The sequence below is a fragment of the Rhineura floridana genome, chromosome 4 (assembly GCF_030035675.1).
Source record: "Rhineura floridana isolate rRhiFlo1 chromosome 4, rRhiFlo1.hap2, whole genome shotgun sequence".
Lineage (NCBI taxonomy): Eukaryota > Metazoa > Chordata > Lepidosauria > Squamata > Rhineuridae > Rhineura > Rhineura floridana.
Window position 1 is genome coordinate 208,792,892 of NC_084483.1, and position 12,136 is coordinate 208,805,027.

The following is a 12,136-nucleotide window of genomic DNA, read 5'->3' on the forward strand; positions in this document are numbered from 1 at the left end:
CAGAGGGGAAGAGCCGCTGTAAGTCTAAACCTCAGCAAGTGGTGATCTGTCCATGACAAAGGGACTGATGTAAAACTCCCTACATTCAGATCACCATCCCCCTGTCCAGTTGCAAAAACCAAATCCAGAGTATGTCCTGCTACATGCGTTGGGCCAATAGCATATTGTGACAGCCCCATGGTTGTCATGGAAACCATGAAGTCCTGAGCCGCCCCAGATAAGGCGGCCTCGGCATGGATGTTGACATCCCCCAGCATCAACAATCTGGGGGATCTCAGCAATACATCCGAGACCACCTCCGTCAGCTCAGTTAGGGAGTCCATTGGGCAGCTGGGTGGGCGGTACACCAACAGAATCCCTAATCTGTCACGTTGGTCCAACACAAGATGTAAACACTCTAGACCAGTAGTCACATGGACAGGGTGCTTGGAGAGGGAGATGGAACTCCTATAGACCACAGCAACCCCACCTCCCCGACCCTCAGATCTACCCTGATGCTGAACCAAGTACCCCAGTGGGCATATCTGGGAGAGACCAACTCCTCCCTGCTCACCCACCCAGGTCTCAGTTATACACGCCAGATGGGCTGCCTTGTCCATAATCAAGTCATGGATGAGGGAGATTTTGTTATGTACCGATCTGGCGTTTAGAAGCAGCATCCGGAGATCTGAGAGCTGGCTGATAGAACACCCAACAAACCTGTGGGTGTGGGGAAGACCGGAACAAGGCACAGCCGTTAACTGTCTGGGCCGAGTTCCCCTCACCTGGCAAGTCTTCCGCACAACGCCATATCTCCCTCTACCCGTCACTACGCCAATTGGGGCCCCCTCGGATCTTCCCACTCGCCGCTGAATTCTCTCTCCCAGGCACATGACACAAACCCAAACTTACACAACAATCCACAAACACAGTCACTCCCAACGCACACCACCACACTCACACACACACAAAACAAGAACTGCAAGTAAGTGCAAAATGGCAATGTTAGCAGCTCTCCTTTTTTAAAATTGGGCAGCAATAGTAATAGCCAGAAAGGAGCAGCAGCCACAGCAATTAACAGCGAACACAAACGCCCCTTCTCTGGCGGCAGATGGAAAAAGTAAGATACAGCTGGGCAGCGTCCGGAATCCAATCCTGCAAGGCACAACACCCGCCGATCTACAGCAATCCAACCGGGGAAGAGAATGATGGTAACAGATGGTAAACAGACAGTAAAAACAGAAAAACAGCAACGCACTCGCAGACGACAGCAACAGTTTTCCCTCCAGCAGATGACAAGAGCAGCGGCAGCATCCCCTATTTCCCAGTGTCTCCTCCTCTTCCAGCAGACCAGGAGACCAGGAGAGACGCAGCGGGTGGGCGCACGAAACAAACACCGCCAAGGCATGGGAAGCAGCACTCTCCCCTGCAACCCACAACACCGCAGCGGCAGCAAGTAGATGACAACGGCGGGCCGAATGGGCATCCCCACCAGCCCCGATGGCAAACTCGCCGACCGTCGCGGTCCGAGGAAGAAGCGGCGGCAAAGGGAGCAAGGGCAAAACAGCCTGGCAAATCCGGCAGTCCGGCAGCGAAGCCCACCCAACTGCCCTCTCTCAGTCACAGACCGGCCCAAGAAACTCCATGCCACCTTCGTCCACCACCGGGACGACTCCAGCACTGCAAGACACCGCCACTCGGGGGCACACAAAGATAGTCCAACTGAGGTTAGTAAAGTTTAGTAGAGGAGAATACAAACACTCCTCTCACTGCGGCAGCCATCTTTGTTCTATCAGTTGTTGTCACCTGCAAGGTGTGCGCTATGTTCATCTTCTTGACGGAAACCAGCCGCGATTACACTTGCAGCAAGTGCAGATTGGTGGCGCTCCTAGAAGAAAAGGTCAGGGGGCTGCAGCAACGCATAGACACCCTGCAACTTATCAGAGAAGATGAGGACTTCCTCGATAGAACACAAGAGGAATTAAGGGAGCGACACAAAGTACAGGAAGAAAGTGACAAGGAAGAACAGGACTGCAACAGCTACAAATCCCCATGGAGGACTGTCACTGTAAGGGCAAGGAAAAACAGGAGGGATTCAGAACTGCTGCAACTAACAAATCGCTTTCAGTGTCTCTTGGCAGACAGCACCTCTGAAGAGCCTCAACAAACTCACCTGCATCAACAGCCACTGACTGCAAAGGAAGACTCCACACCCCGGAAGAAGGAAGCTCATGCAACCACTGCTCGCGGCAAAAAGAGGAGGGTGCTGGTGGTTGGAGACTCGTTGCTCAGGGGGGTAGAGGCACCGGTATGCCAGCCGGACAAAATGAATCGGGAAGTCTGTTGTCTCCCTGGGGCGCGCATCCGGGACGTCGCTGACAACCTGCTGAGGCTCATTGGGAACCAAGATAGGTACCCCTTTCTCCTCATCCATGTGGGCACGAACGACACGGCCAGAAACACCGTGGAACAGATCACCTCGGACTATGAGGCTCTGGGTAGGAAGGTCAAGCATTTGGGGGCGCAGGTGGTCTTCTCGTCGATTCTTCCCGTGAAGGATCGAGGACTACAAAGGGAAAGGAAGATACTGCAGGTCAACGACTGGTTACGCAGATGGTGTCGACGGGAGAGGTTTGGATTCTGGGACCATGGTCTAAGCTTCTTGGAGGGGGGACTGTTGGCAAGAGATGGGCTGCACCTCACGAGGCCTGGGAAGAATCTCTTGGGCAGAAGTATGGCAAAACTCATCAAGAGGGCTTTAAACTAAAGCCTCTGGGGGATGGAGATGATAGCTTAAGTACCGATCCAAAGACAGCGGATTGTAAACGCAACAATTTGAAGGGTACAGGAGACACTGGGAGAGAGAAAGGGATGCACGGCAAAGCTCACGGTATATTAACGGAGGAATCCAATCAGGACAAAAGAGACTTCTGCTGTCTATATACCAACGCGCAGAGCTTGGGAAAGAAGCAAGAGGAGCTTGAAGTCTTAGTGCATCAAGGCAAATATGACTTCATAGGGATAACAGAGACTTGGTGGGATGACTCCCATGATTGGAATATAGCCATTCAAGGATATAAACTCTACAGAAAGAATAGAAGCAACAGAAAAGGAGGGGGAGTAGCGTTATACGTCAAAGACAAATACACCTCTATGGAAATCCAAGAGAGCGAACAAAGTGGTCCGGTAGAGACCATTTGGGTAAAAATAAATGGAGAAACAAATAAAACCGACATGGTAGTAGGTGTCTACTACAGACCCCCTGGCCAAGAAGAGGTGGTAGACGAGGCCTTTCTCAAACAAATCTCTGAAATCTCAAGGAGGCAAGAAGTAGTAGTGATGGGGGACTTCAACTACCCAGATATCTGCTGGGAGACAAACTCTGCGAAGCACAAAGCCTCCAACAAATTCCTGATGGGCCTTGCTGATAACTTCCTCTTTCAAAAAGTAGAAGAAGGAACAAGGGGATCGGCAATCCTGGACCTGATCTTAACTAACACGGACGAATTGGTCACGGGAATTAAAGCGGTCGGTACCTTGGGGGAAAGTGACCACGTAATGCTGGAATTCGGGATTCTGGGGAAAGCCAAAGAAGAATATAGTCAAACATGGACCTTGGATTTCAGGAAAGCCAATTTTAGCAAGCTCAGGGAAAGGATGGGTAGGATCCCGTGGCTAGATAGACTAAAGAAGAAAGGAGCCCAACAAGCGTGGGAGTTCATGAAGAACGTATTACAAAAAGCGCAATCGCAAACAATTCCAAAGAGGAAGAAAAATGGAAGACATCGGAAAAAGCCAATGTGGCTACACGGAAGACTGGTGGAGGAGGTAAAAGTAAAAAAGAGCATGTATAAAGAATGGAAGGAAGGACGCATCACCAAGGAAGGGTACCGACGAGCGGCTCGGGCTTGCAGGAATAGCGTAAGGAAAGCTAAAACCCAGAATGAGCTGAGGCTGGCGAGGGAAGCGAGGAACAACAAAAAGGGGTTTTTCAGATATGTTCGAAGCAAGAGAAAGACCAAGCAAACGGTGGGACTGCTGCTCAATGAGGATGGCAAAATGTTGACAGTTAACGAGGAAAAAGCAGAACTGCTCAACACCTATTTTGCCTCCGTTTTCTCCCAAAAAGGGAACAGTGTGAACATAAGAACATAAGAAGAGCCTGCTGGATCAGGCCAGTGGCCCATCTAGTCCAGCATCCTGTTCTCACAGTGGCCAACCAGATGCCTGGGGGAAGCCCGCAAGTAGGACCCGAGTGCAAGAACACTCTCCCCTCCTGAGGCTTCCGGCAACTGGTTTTCAGAAGCATGCTGCCTCTGACTAGGGTGGCACAGCACAGCCATCACGGCTAGTAGCCATTGATAGCCCTGTCCTCCATGAATTTGTCTAATCTTCTTTTAAAGCCATCCAAGCTGGTGGCCATTACTGCATCTTGTGGGAGCAAATTCCATAGTTTAACTATGCACTGAGTAAAGAAGTACTTCCTTTTGTCTGTCCTGAATCTTCCAACATTCAGCTTCTTTGAATGTCCACGAGTTCTAGTATTATGAGAGAGGGAGAAGAACTTTTCTCTATCCACTTTCTCAATGCCATGCATAATTTTATACACTTCTATCATGTCTCCTCTGACCCGCCTTTTCTCTAAACTAAAAAGCCCCAAATGCTGCAACCTTCCCTCGTAAGGGAGTCGCTCCATCCCCTTGATCATTCTGGTTGCCCTCTTCTGAACCTTTTTCAACTCTATAATATCCTTTTTGAGATGAGGCGACCAGAACTGTACACAGTATTCCAAATGCGGCCGCACCATAGATTTATACAACGGCATTATGATATCGGCTGTTTTATTTTCAATACCTTTCCTAATTATCGCTAGCATGGAATTTGCCTTTTTCACAGCTGCCGCACACTGGGTCGACATTTTCATCGTGCTGTCCACTACAACCCCGAGGTCTCTCTCCTGGTCGGTCACCGCCAGTTCAGACCCCATGAGCGTATATGTGAAATTCAGATTTTTTTGCTCCAATATGCATAATTTTACACTTGTTTATATTGAATTGCATTTGCCATTTTCCCGCCCATTCACTCAGTTTGGAGAGGTCTTTTTGGAGCTCTTCGCAATCCCTTTTTGTTTTAACAACCCTGAACAATTTAGTGTCATCAGCAAACTTGGCCACTTCACTGCTCACTCCTAATTCTAGGTCATTAATGAACAAGTTGAAAAGTACAGGTCCCAATACCGATCCTTGAGGGACTCCACTTTCTACAGCCCTCCATTGGGAGAACTGTCCGTTTATTCCTACTCTCTGCTTTCTGCTTCTTAACCAATTCCTTATCCACAAGAGGACCTCTCCTCTTATTCCATGACTGCTAAGCTTCCTCAGAGGTCTTTGGTGAGGTACCTTGTCAAACGCTTTTTGAAAGTCTAAGTACACTATGTCCACTGGATCACCTCTATCTATATGCTTGTTGACACTCTCAAAGAATTCTAATAGGTTACTGAGACAGGACTTTCCCTTGCAGAAGCCATGCTGGCTCTGCTTCAGCAAGGCTTGTTCTTCTATGTGCTTAGTTAATCTAGCTTTAATAATACTTTCTACCAGTTTTCCAGGGACAGAAGTTAAGCTAACTGGCCTGTAATTTCCGGGATCCGCTCTGGATCCCTTTTTGAAGATTGGCGTTACATTTGCCACTTTCCAGTCCTCAGGCACGGAGGAGGACCCAAGGGACAAGTTACATATTTTAGTTAGCAGATCAGCAATTTCACATTTGAGTTCTTTGAGAACTCTCGGGTGGATGCCATCCGGGCCCGGTGATTTGTCAGTTTTTATATTGTCCATTAAGCTTAGAACTTCCTCTCTCGTTACCACTATTTGTCACAGTTCCTCAGAATCCCTTCCTGCAAATGTTAGTTCAGGTTCAGGGATCTGCCCTATATCTTCCACTGTGAAGACAGATGCAAAGAATTCATTTAGCTTCTCTGCAATCTCCTTATCGTTCTTTAGTACACCTTGGACTCCCTTATCATCCAAGGGTCCAATTGTCTCCCTAGATGGTCTCCTGCTTTGAATGTATTTATAGAATTTTTTGTTGTTTGTTTTTATGTTCTTAGCAATGTGCTCCTCAAATTCTTTTTTAGCATCCCTTATTGTCTTCTTGCATTTCTTTTGCCAGAGTTTGTGTTCTTTTTTATTTTCTTCACTCGGACAAGACTTCCATTTTCTGAAGGAAGACTTTTTGCCTCTAAGAGCTTCCTTGACTTTGCTCGTTAACCATGCTGGCATCTTCTTGGCCCTGGCGGTACCTTTTCTGATCTGCGGTATGCACTCCAGTTGAGCTTCTAATACAGTGTTTTTAAACAACTTCCAAGCATTTTTGAGTGATGTGACCCTCTGGACTTTGTTTTTCAGCTTTCTTTTTACCAATCCCCTCATTTTTGTGAAGTTTCCTCTTTTGAAGTCAAATGTGACCGTGTTGGATTTTCTTGGCAATTGGCCAGTTACATGTATGTTTAATTTAATAGCACTGTGGTCACTGCTCCCAATCGGTTCAACAACACTTACATCTCGCACCAGGTCCCGGTCCCCACTGAGGATTAAGTCCAGGGTTGCCGTCCCTCTGGTCGCTTCCATGACCAACTGGTCTAGGGAATAGTCATTTAGAATATCTAGAAACTTTGCTTCTTTGTCATGACTGGAACACATATGCGGCCAGTCTATGTGCGGGTAGTTGAAGTCACCCATTACTACCACATTTCCTAGTTTGGATGCTTCCTCAATTTCATATCTCATCTCAAGGTCTCCCTGAGCATTTTGATCAGGGGGACGATAGATCGTTCCCAGTATTAAGTCCCTCCTGGGGCACGGTATCACCACCCACAACGATTCTGTGGAGGAGTCTGCCTCTTTTGGGGTTTCGAGCTTGCTGGATTCAATGCCTTCTTTCACGTATAGAGCGACTCCGCCACCAATACGTCCTTCCCTGTCCTTCCGATATAGTTTATATCCAGGGATAACCGTATCCCACTGGTTTTCTCCATTCCACCAGGTCTCGGTTATGCTCACTATATCAATGCTCTTCTCTAAGACCAAGCACTCCAGTTCTCCCATCTTGGTTCGGAGGCTCCTAGCATTAGCGTACAGGCACTTGTAAGCAGTGTCTCTCTTCAAGTGTCTTTGGCACTTGTGGTTAGGCCTGTGGGAATTTTGCTCTTCTGAATTTATATCCTGTGCCCCTGCTCTCACAATGCCTACTTCTAGGCCTACCCCTTTTAACATTTCATCATTTCTTTGGTTTTTATCCCAGGGGGTGTGCAACCTTGCAACCTTGCATCGGTAGCAATCTCAGTAAGGGGTCGGGACTGCAGTTTGAGATTGATGATGAGATAGTCAGGAAATACCTAGTTAACCTAAATGAGTTCAAATCTCCAGGGCCTGACGAACTGCATCCCAGAGTATTGAAGGAACTTGCGGATGTACTCTCGGAACCTCTTGCCATCATCTTTGAGAAATCCTGGAGAACAGGAGAGGTGCCGGAGGATTGGAGACTGGCAAACGTCATCCCGCTCTTTAAAAAGGGTAAAAAAGAAGATCCGGGGAATTACAGGCCGGTCAGTCTGACTTCAATACCAGGAAAGATATTAGAACGGATAATAAAAGAATCCATTGGCAACTATCTAGATGACAATGCTGTGATTAGAAGGAGCCAGCATGGGTTTGTCAAGAAAAAATCAAACTAATCTCATCTCTTTTTTTGATCAGGTCACTAGCTTAGTAGATGGTGGAAATGCTGTAGATGTCATATATCTAGATTTCAGCAAAGCATTTGACAAAGTCCCCCACGACCTTTTGATTAGCAAACTGGTCAAATGCGGACTACATGGAAATACTGTCAGGTGGATTCACAACTGGTTGGAAAACCGTACTCAAAGAGTGGTCGTCGGTGGCTCTGCTTTGGACTGGAAGTAGGTCTCGAGTGGAGTGCCACAGGGTTCTGTCCTGGGGCCGATACTCTTCAACATTTTTATCAATGACTTAGATGATGGGGTGGAGGGAAGCCTTATGAAGTTTGCGGATGATACGAAACTGGGAGGGATAGCTAACACAATGGAAGACAGGAATAAAATCCAAAGGGACCTGGATAGACTAGAAAATTGGGCTGAAATTAATAAAATGAAATTCAATAAAGACAAATGCAGGATTCTGCATTTAGGCCACAAAAACAAAATGCACGGGTACAGGATGGGAAATACCCGGCTTAGCAGTCGTGCGTGTGAGAAGGACCTTGGAATTGTAGTGGATTGCAAGTTGAACATGACCCAGCAGTGTGATGCTGCGGCAAAAAAGGCAAACGCGGTTTTGGGCTGCATAAACAGAGCTATAGTTTCCAGGTCGAGGGAAGTAATAGTCCCACTATATTCTGCATTAGTCAGGCCTCATCTGGAATACTGCGTTCAGTTCTGGGTGCCTCATTTTAAGAAAGATATAGACAAGTTAGAGCGGGTTCAGAAGAGGGCGATGAGGATGATAGCCGGTATGGAGAACAAGTGTTATGAGGAAAGGTTGAAGGAACTTGGCATGTTCAGTCTGGTGAAGAGAAGGCTGAGGGGCGACATGATTACACTCTTTAAGTACCTGACGGGCTGTCACATAGAGGAGGGTACAGATTTGTTCTCTGCTGCCCCAGAGGGTAGGACTAGGTCTAATGGTTTTAAGTTGCAGGAGCGTAGATTCAGATTGGACATTAGAAGGAACTTCTGGACAGTAAGGGCAGTTGGGCAATGGAACCGACTGCCTAGGGAGGTGGTGGGATCCCCTTTGCTGGATGTCTTCAAGCAGAGGCTGGACAGCTATCTGCGGGAGATGCTCTAGCTGTGGATTTCCTGCTGTAAGCAGGGGTTGGACTCGATGGCCTACAAGGCCCCTTCCAACTCTGTGATTCTGTGATTCTATCACTAGAAGCTAAAATGATGAAACTGAGGTTGTCATACTTTAGACACATCATGAGAAGACATGATTCACTAGAAAAGACGATGCTGGGAAAAAGAGAAGGGAGTAGAAAAAGAGGAAGGCCAAACAAGAGGTGGATTGATTCCCTAAAGGAAGCCACAGGCCTGAACTTACAAGATCTGAACAGGGTGGTCCATGACAGATGCTCTTGGAGGTCGCTGATTCCTAGGGTCGCCATAAGTCGTCGACTTGGAGGCACATAACAACAAATGATCGTGATGGTTTCTCCCTGTGGTGGTGGGCCTGCCTGGTATCTCAGAAGGGAAAACTCAAGTCTGGCAATAACCCTCAGGCACCTGAGAGGCCAGATAATACCAACAGAAACAGGACCTGAAATTGCTTATTCGCTTATTTGTCCCATGGCTGGAATAGAAATCAGTCCAGCGGATATAATCAATATTTGCTGCTGCTGCTGCTGCTGCTTTCAGTCTGCAGGCGATACGTAATTGATGACTTTCCCCCAATTTGCCTTGTTTTTCTGTTGCACTGCAATGAATGGTGTGGAATTATGTAATTGATTAAAATTCTGCCACAGTGGACAGCGAGACAAAGAACATAGTTTTTTGTCAGAGCTGAACTGCAGCAGAACTGAAACAGTGCTGCACATTATGAATGTGGGTCAGAGTGGAGATTGATGCCTTTTTCCATTGCTAACCCTGAGTGCTATCCTGCATTCTGGTGATGTGACCTGGAGAAGACCTAACTCACCTTCCGCTGAGATGTTGGGATGTGCAGTCCCGGCCCTGGTGTTGTCTCCCAAATGGGTTCGTTGCCCGGTGCGCAGTACAGCCAAAAGACCACACCCAGGTTGAAGGGTCCAACAAGCTTTATTTCATTCTGGCCAGAAGAGGTGCAAGGCGATAATTCACAAAACAAGCACACCCCTTATGGGGGGGTGCTACACTTTTATACAATGCAAGCAAAAATTCATGACACATTCTAATTGGCCCCCTAATGCCATCCTGCCACCTTTCCATTGGTCAATCTTCTAACTTATGCATGCCCATCATTTCTTATGCACCCAGCACATTAATTTCTCCACCCATATCTGCATTCCAAGCTAGCCATCACACAACAGCTTCCCAGCACGTATTCTTGCTGATAAGCTTCAGCAGGGCATGTAACTTCTCTAGGCCTTGTAACATTTAGTTTCTCTTCTGTGCGTTTTTCTTAAAAATGCTGGCTCTTGAGTCGTCACTTGTTTCTACAGAATGGGAGTCCTATTTATATGGAGTGATCCTGTGCTAGTATGTTTTCTGATCAGGACTTATATTCTGCCTGCTGCTACTGCTGCTGCTGCTGCTGCTGTGGCCACCTTTCCACTGCTATAGCTATCGGTCAGTTGGGTTCCATGGTGACTGCAGTCCATGGGACTGGGATCCTTGGTGAATGAATCTGTGACCGAGTTTCCCAAATGCCCTTACTTCCCGTTTAATTTTGAACAGTGGTTTTCCTTTTTGAATCCCAGCAGCATGTACTTCTGCCCTAGCTTTGCTTCCTCCATTCAAGTCAGCTGAGCCCCCAGAGGGCCCCCAGGGTGGCACAGCTCCTAACAATGAAATGCATGCATATTACGTATGTACCTGAGGAATTCTGGAGTGGAACTTTCTGGAATATGTCCATTTCCTGAATGGAATGAGAAGCTGGCTCCTTCCTTCCTTCTGGGGGATTCAGAGAGCAATCCTCTCTGTGCTAGGGGATAAATCTTCCACTTCCCTAACGGACACATGGTCCCAATTATCCAAGCTGGTGATATCTTTCTGCAGCTGTATCGACTTGCAAGCTTGTTTTCCTAAGCAAGTGTGTTTATTTTTTTTCCTTATAGAGGATCGACGAGGTTATAGGCTCAATAAAAACAAATACAGGAGAGGAAGAAAGGCCTGGGCAATCTCTTGGGTCTTATGCAAAGCAAGGGGTGGGGGTGGGAATTAGCAGACACACAACCCTGTGCTACAGACAGGCTCCTTTTGGGGAGAGGGGAGAATCCAGGCATTGCTGCAAACCCCCAAACATCAAGGAGGTTCGTATTTACTTTCTAAGAGTGAGGGGCCTTGACTGAAGTGAGGGGACCCGTTGCAGCTGGCATGAAAAATATTGCAAGAAAGATGGCACCTGCCTCTTTGGCCTCCTCAGCATGCTTAGAAATAACAACCATTCATGGACAAGCTAATGAGCCACCCAGCCCCAGTATCTAGATTCCAACCATGGTCCACATGTTTCAAGAGGATTTAAGCAGCCAGGAATACAACCAGCTTTTCAGCTCAAAGGTTCCCCCGCCCCCAAATAGTGAGATGGCCCAATGTGTGCGTGTGCCTCATGTGCTGCAGGAGCTGTTAACGCTCACATGATAGCTTCGTTTCCTCTAACTTAGTGGTTCGGGGTGGGGAACTCAGGGCTATTCCAGCTCCCTCCTTGCCTTAAAAAAGAGCAAGTCTCTAGTCCTTTTAGTAAAACAGGGATGATGAAAGTTGTGCAGACAGCATTCTGCTGAATGGCTCAGCACAAACCTGCTCTCATATTCCATCGTTCGGTTTCCTGAGTGCAAAGGCACTGCAGTGACAGTGAAGCAATTGATCACTTGGCACTCGTTAGCTTTCATCTTAAATTTGGCTAGTGTAATATGGTTAGATTTTTTATCTTTTTGCATTGACTTCCCATAACCTTTGCCAACCTGGTGCCCTCCAGATGTTTTAGACTACAACTCCCATCAGCCCCAGCCAGCACAGGGCACCAGGTTGTCAAAGACTGACTCACAGTGAACATTCCTGGTGAACTCTTACGAAGCTCTCACCCTGAAATGTCTGTCTGCAGGCCAGATTTGAAGAAATTTAAATTTGAGGGCTGAAGGTTAACTAAATGGGATCTGGTGCATTTTTATGTTTTCTAGTTTGAATTAAACTGGGTTTTAATGGGACAAAAATTGATTGTGACTTGCCCAGAGCTTCTTGGCAGAAGGGTTGGATGTAAAATGATATAATTCAATGGAAATGGAAATGGACTGCCTTCACGTCGATCCCGACTTAGGGCTACCCTATGAATAGGGATTTCATGGTAAGCGGTATTCAGAGGGGATTTACCATTTCCTCCCTCTGAGGCTAGTCCTCCCTAGCTGGCTAGGACCTGCTCAGCTTGCCACAGCTGCACAAGCCAGC

The 12,136-nt window shown here is 47.3% G+C and overlaps 1 protein-coding gene across 1 annotated transcript in view; it reads left to right on the forward strand.

Moving 5' to 3' along the window:
• Nucleotides 1–11,332, forward strand: part of SCARA5 (scavenger receptor class A member 5) — a 123,967-nt gene extending 112,635 nt beyond the window's left edge. Inside the window, 3 exon segments of the mRNA XM_061626142.1 lie at nucleotides 7,407–7,707; nucleotides 7,709–8,402; nucleotides 11,312–11,332. Of these exon segments, the coding sequence (XP_061482126.1) occupies nucleotides 7,407–7,707; nucleotides 7,709–8,402; nucleotides 11,312–11,332 (1,016 nt within the window).
• The last annotated feature ends 804 nt before the right edge of the window (nucleotides 11,333–12,136 follow it).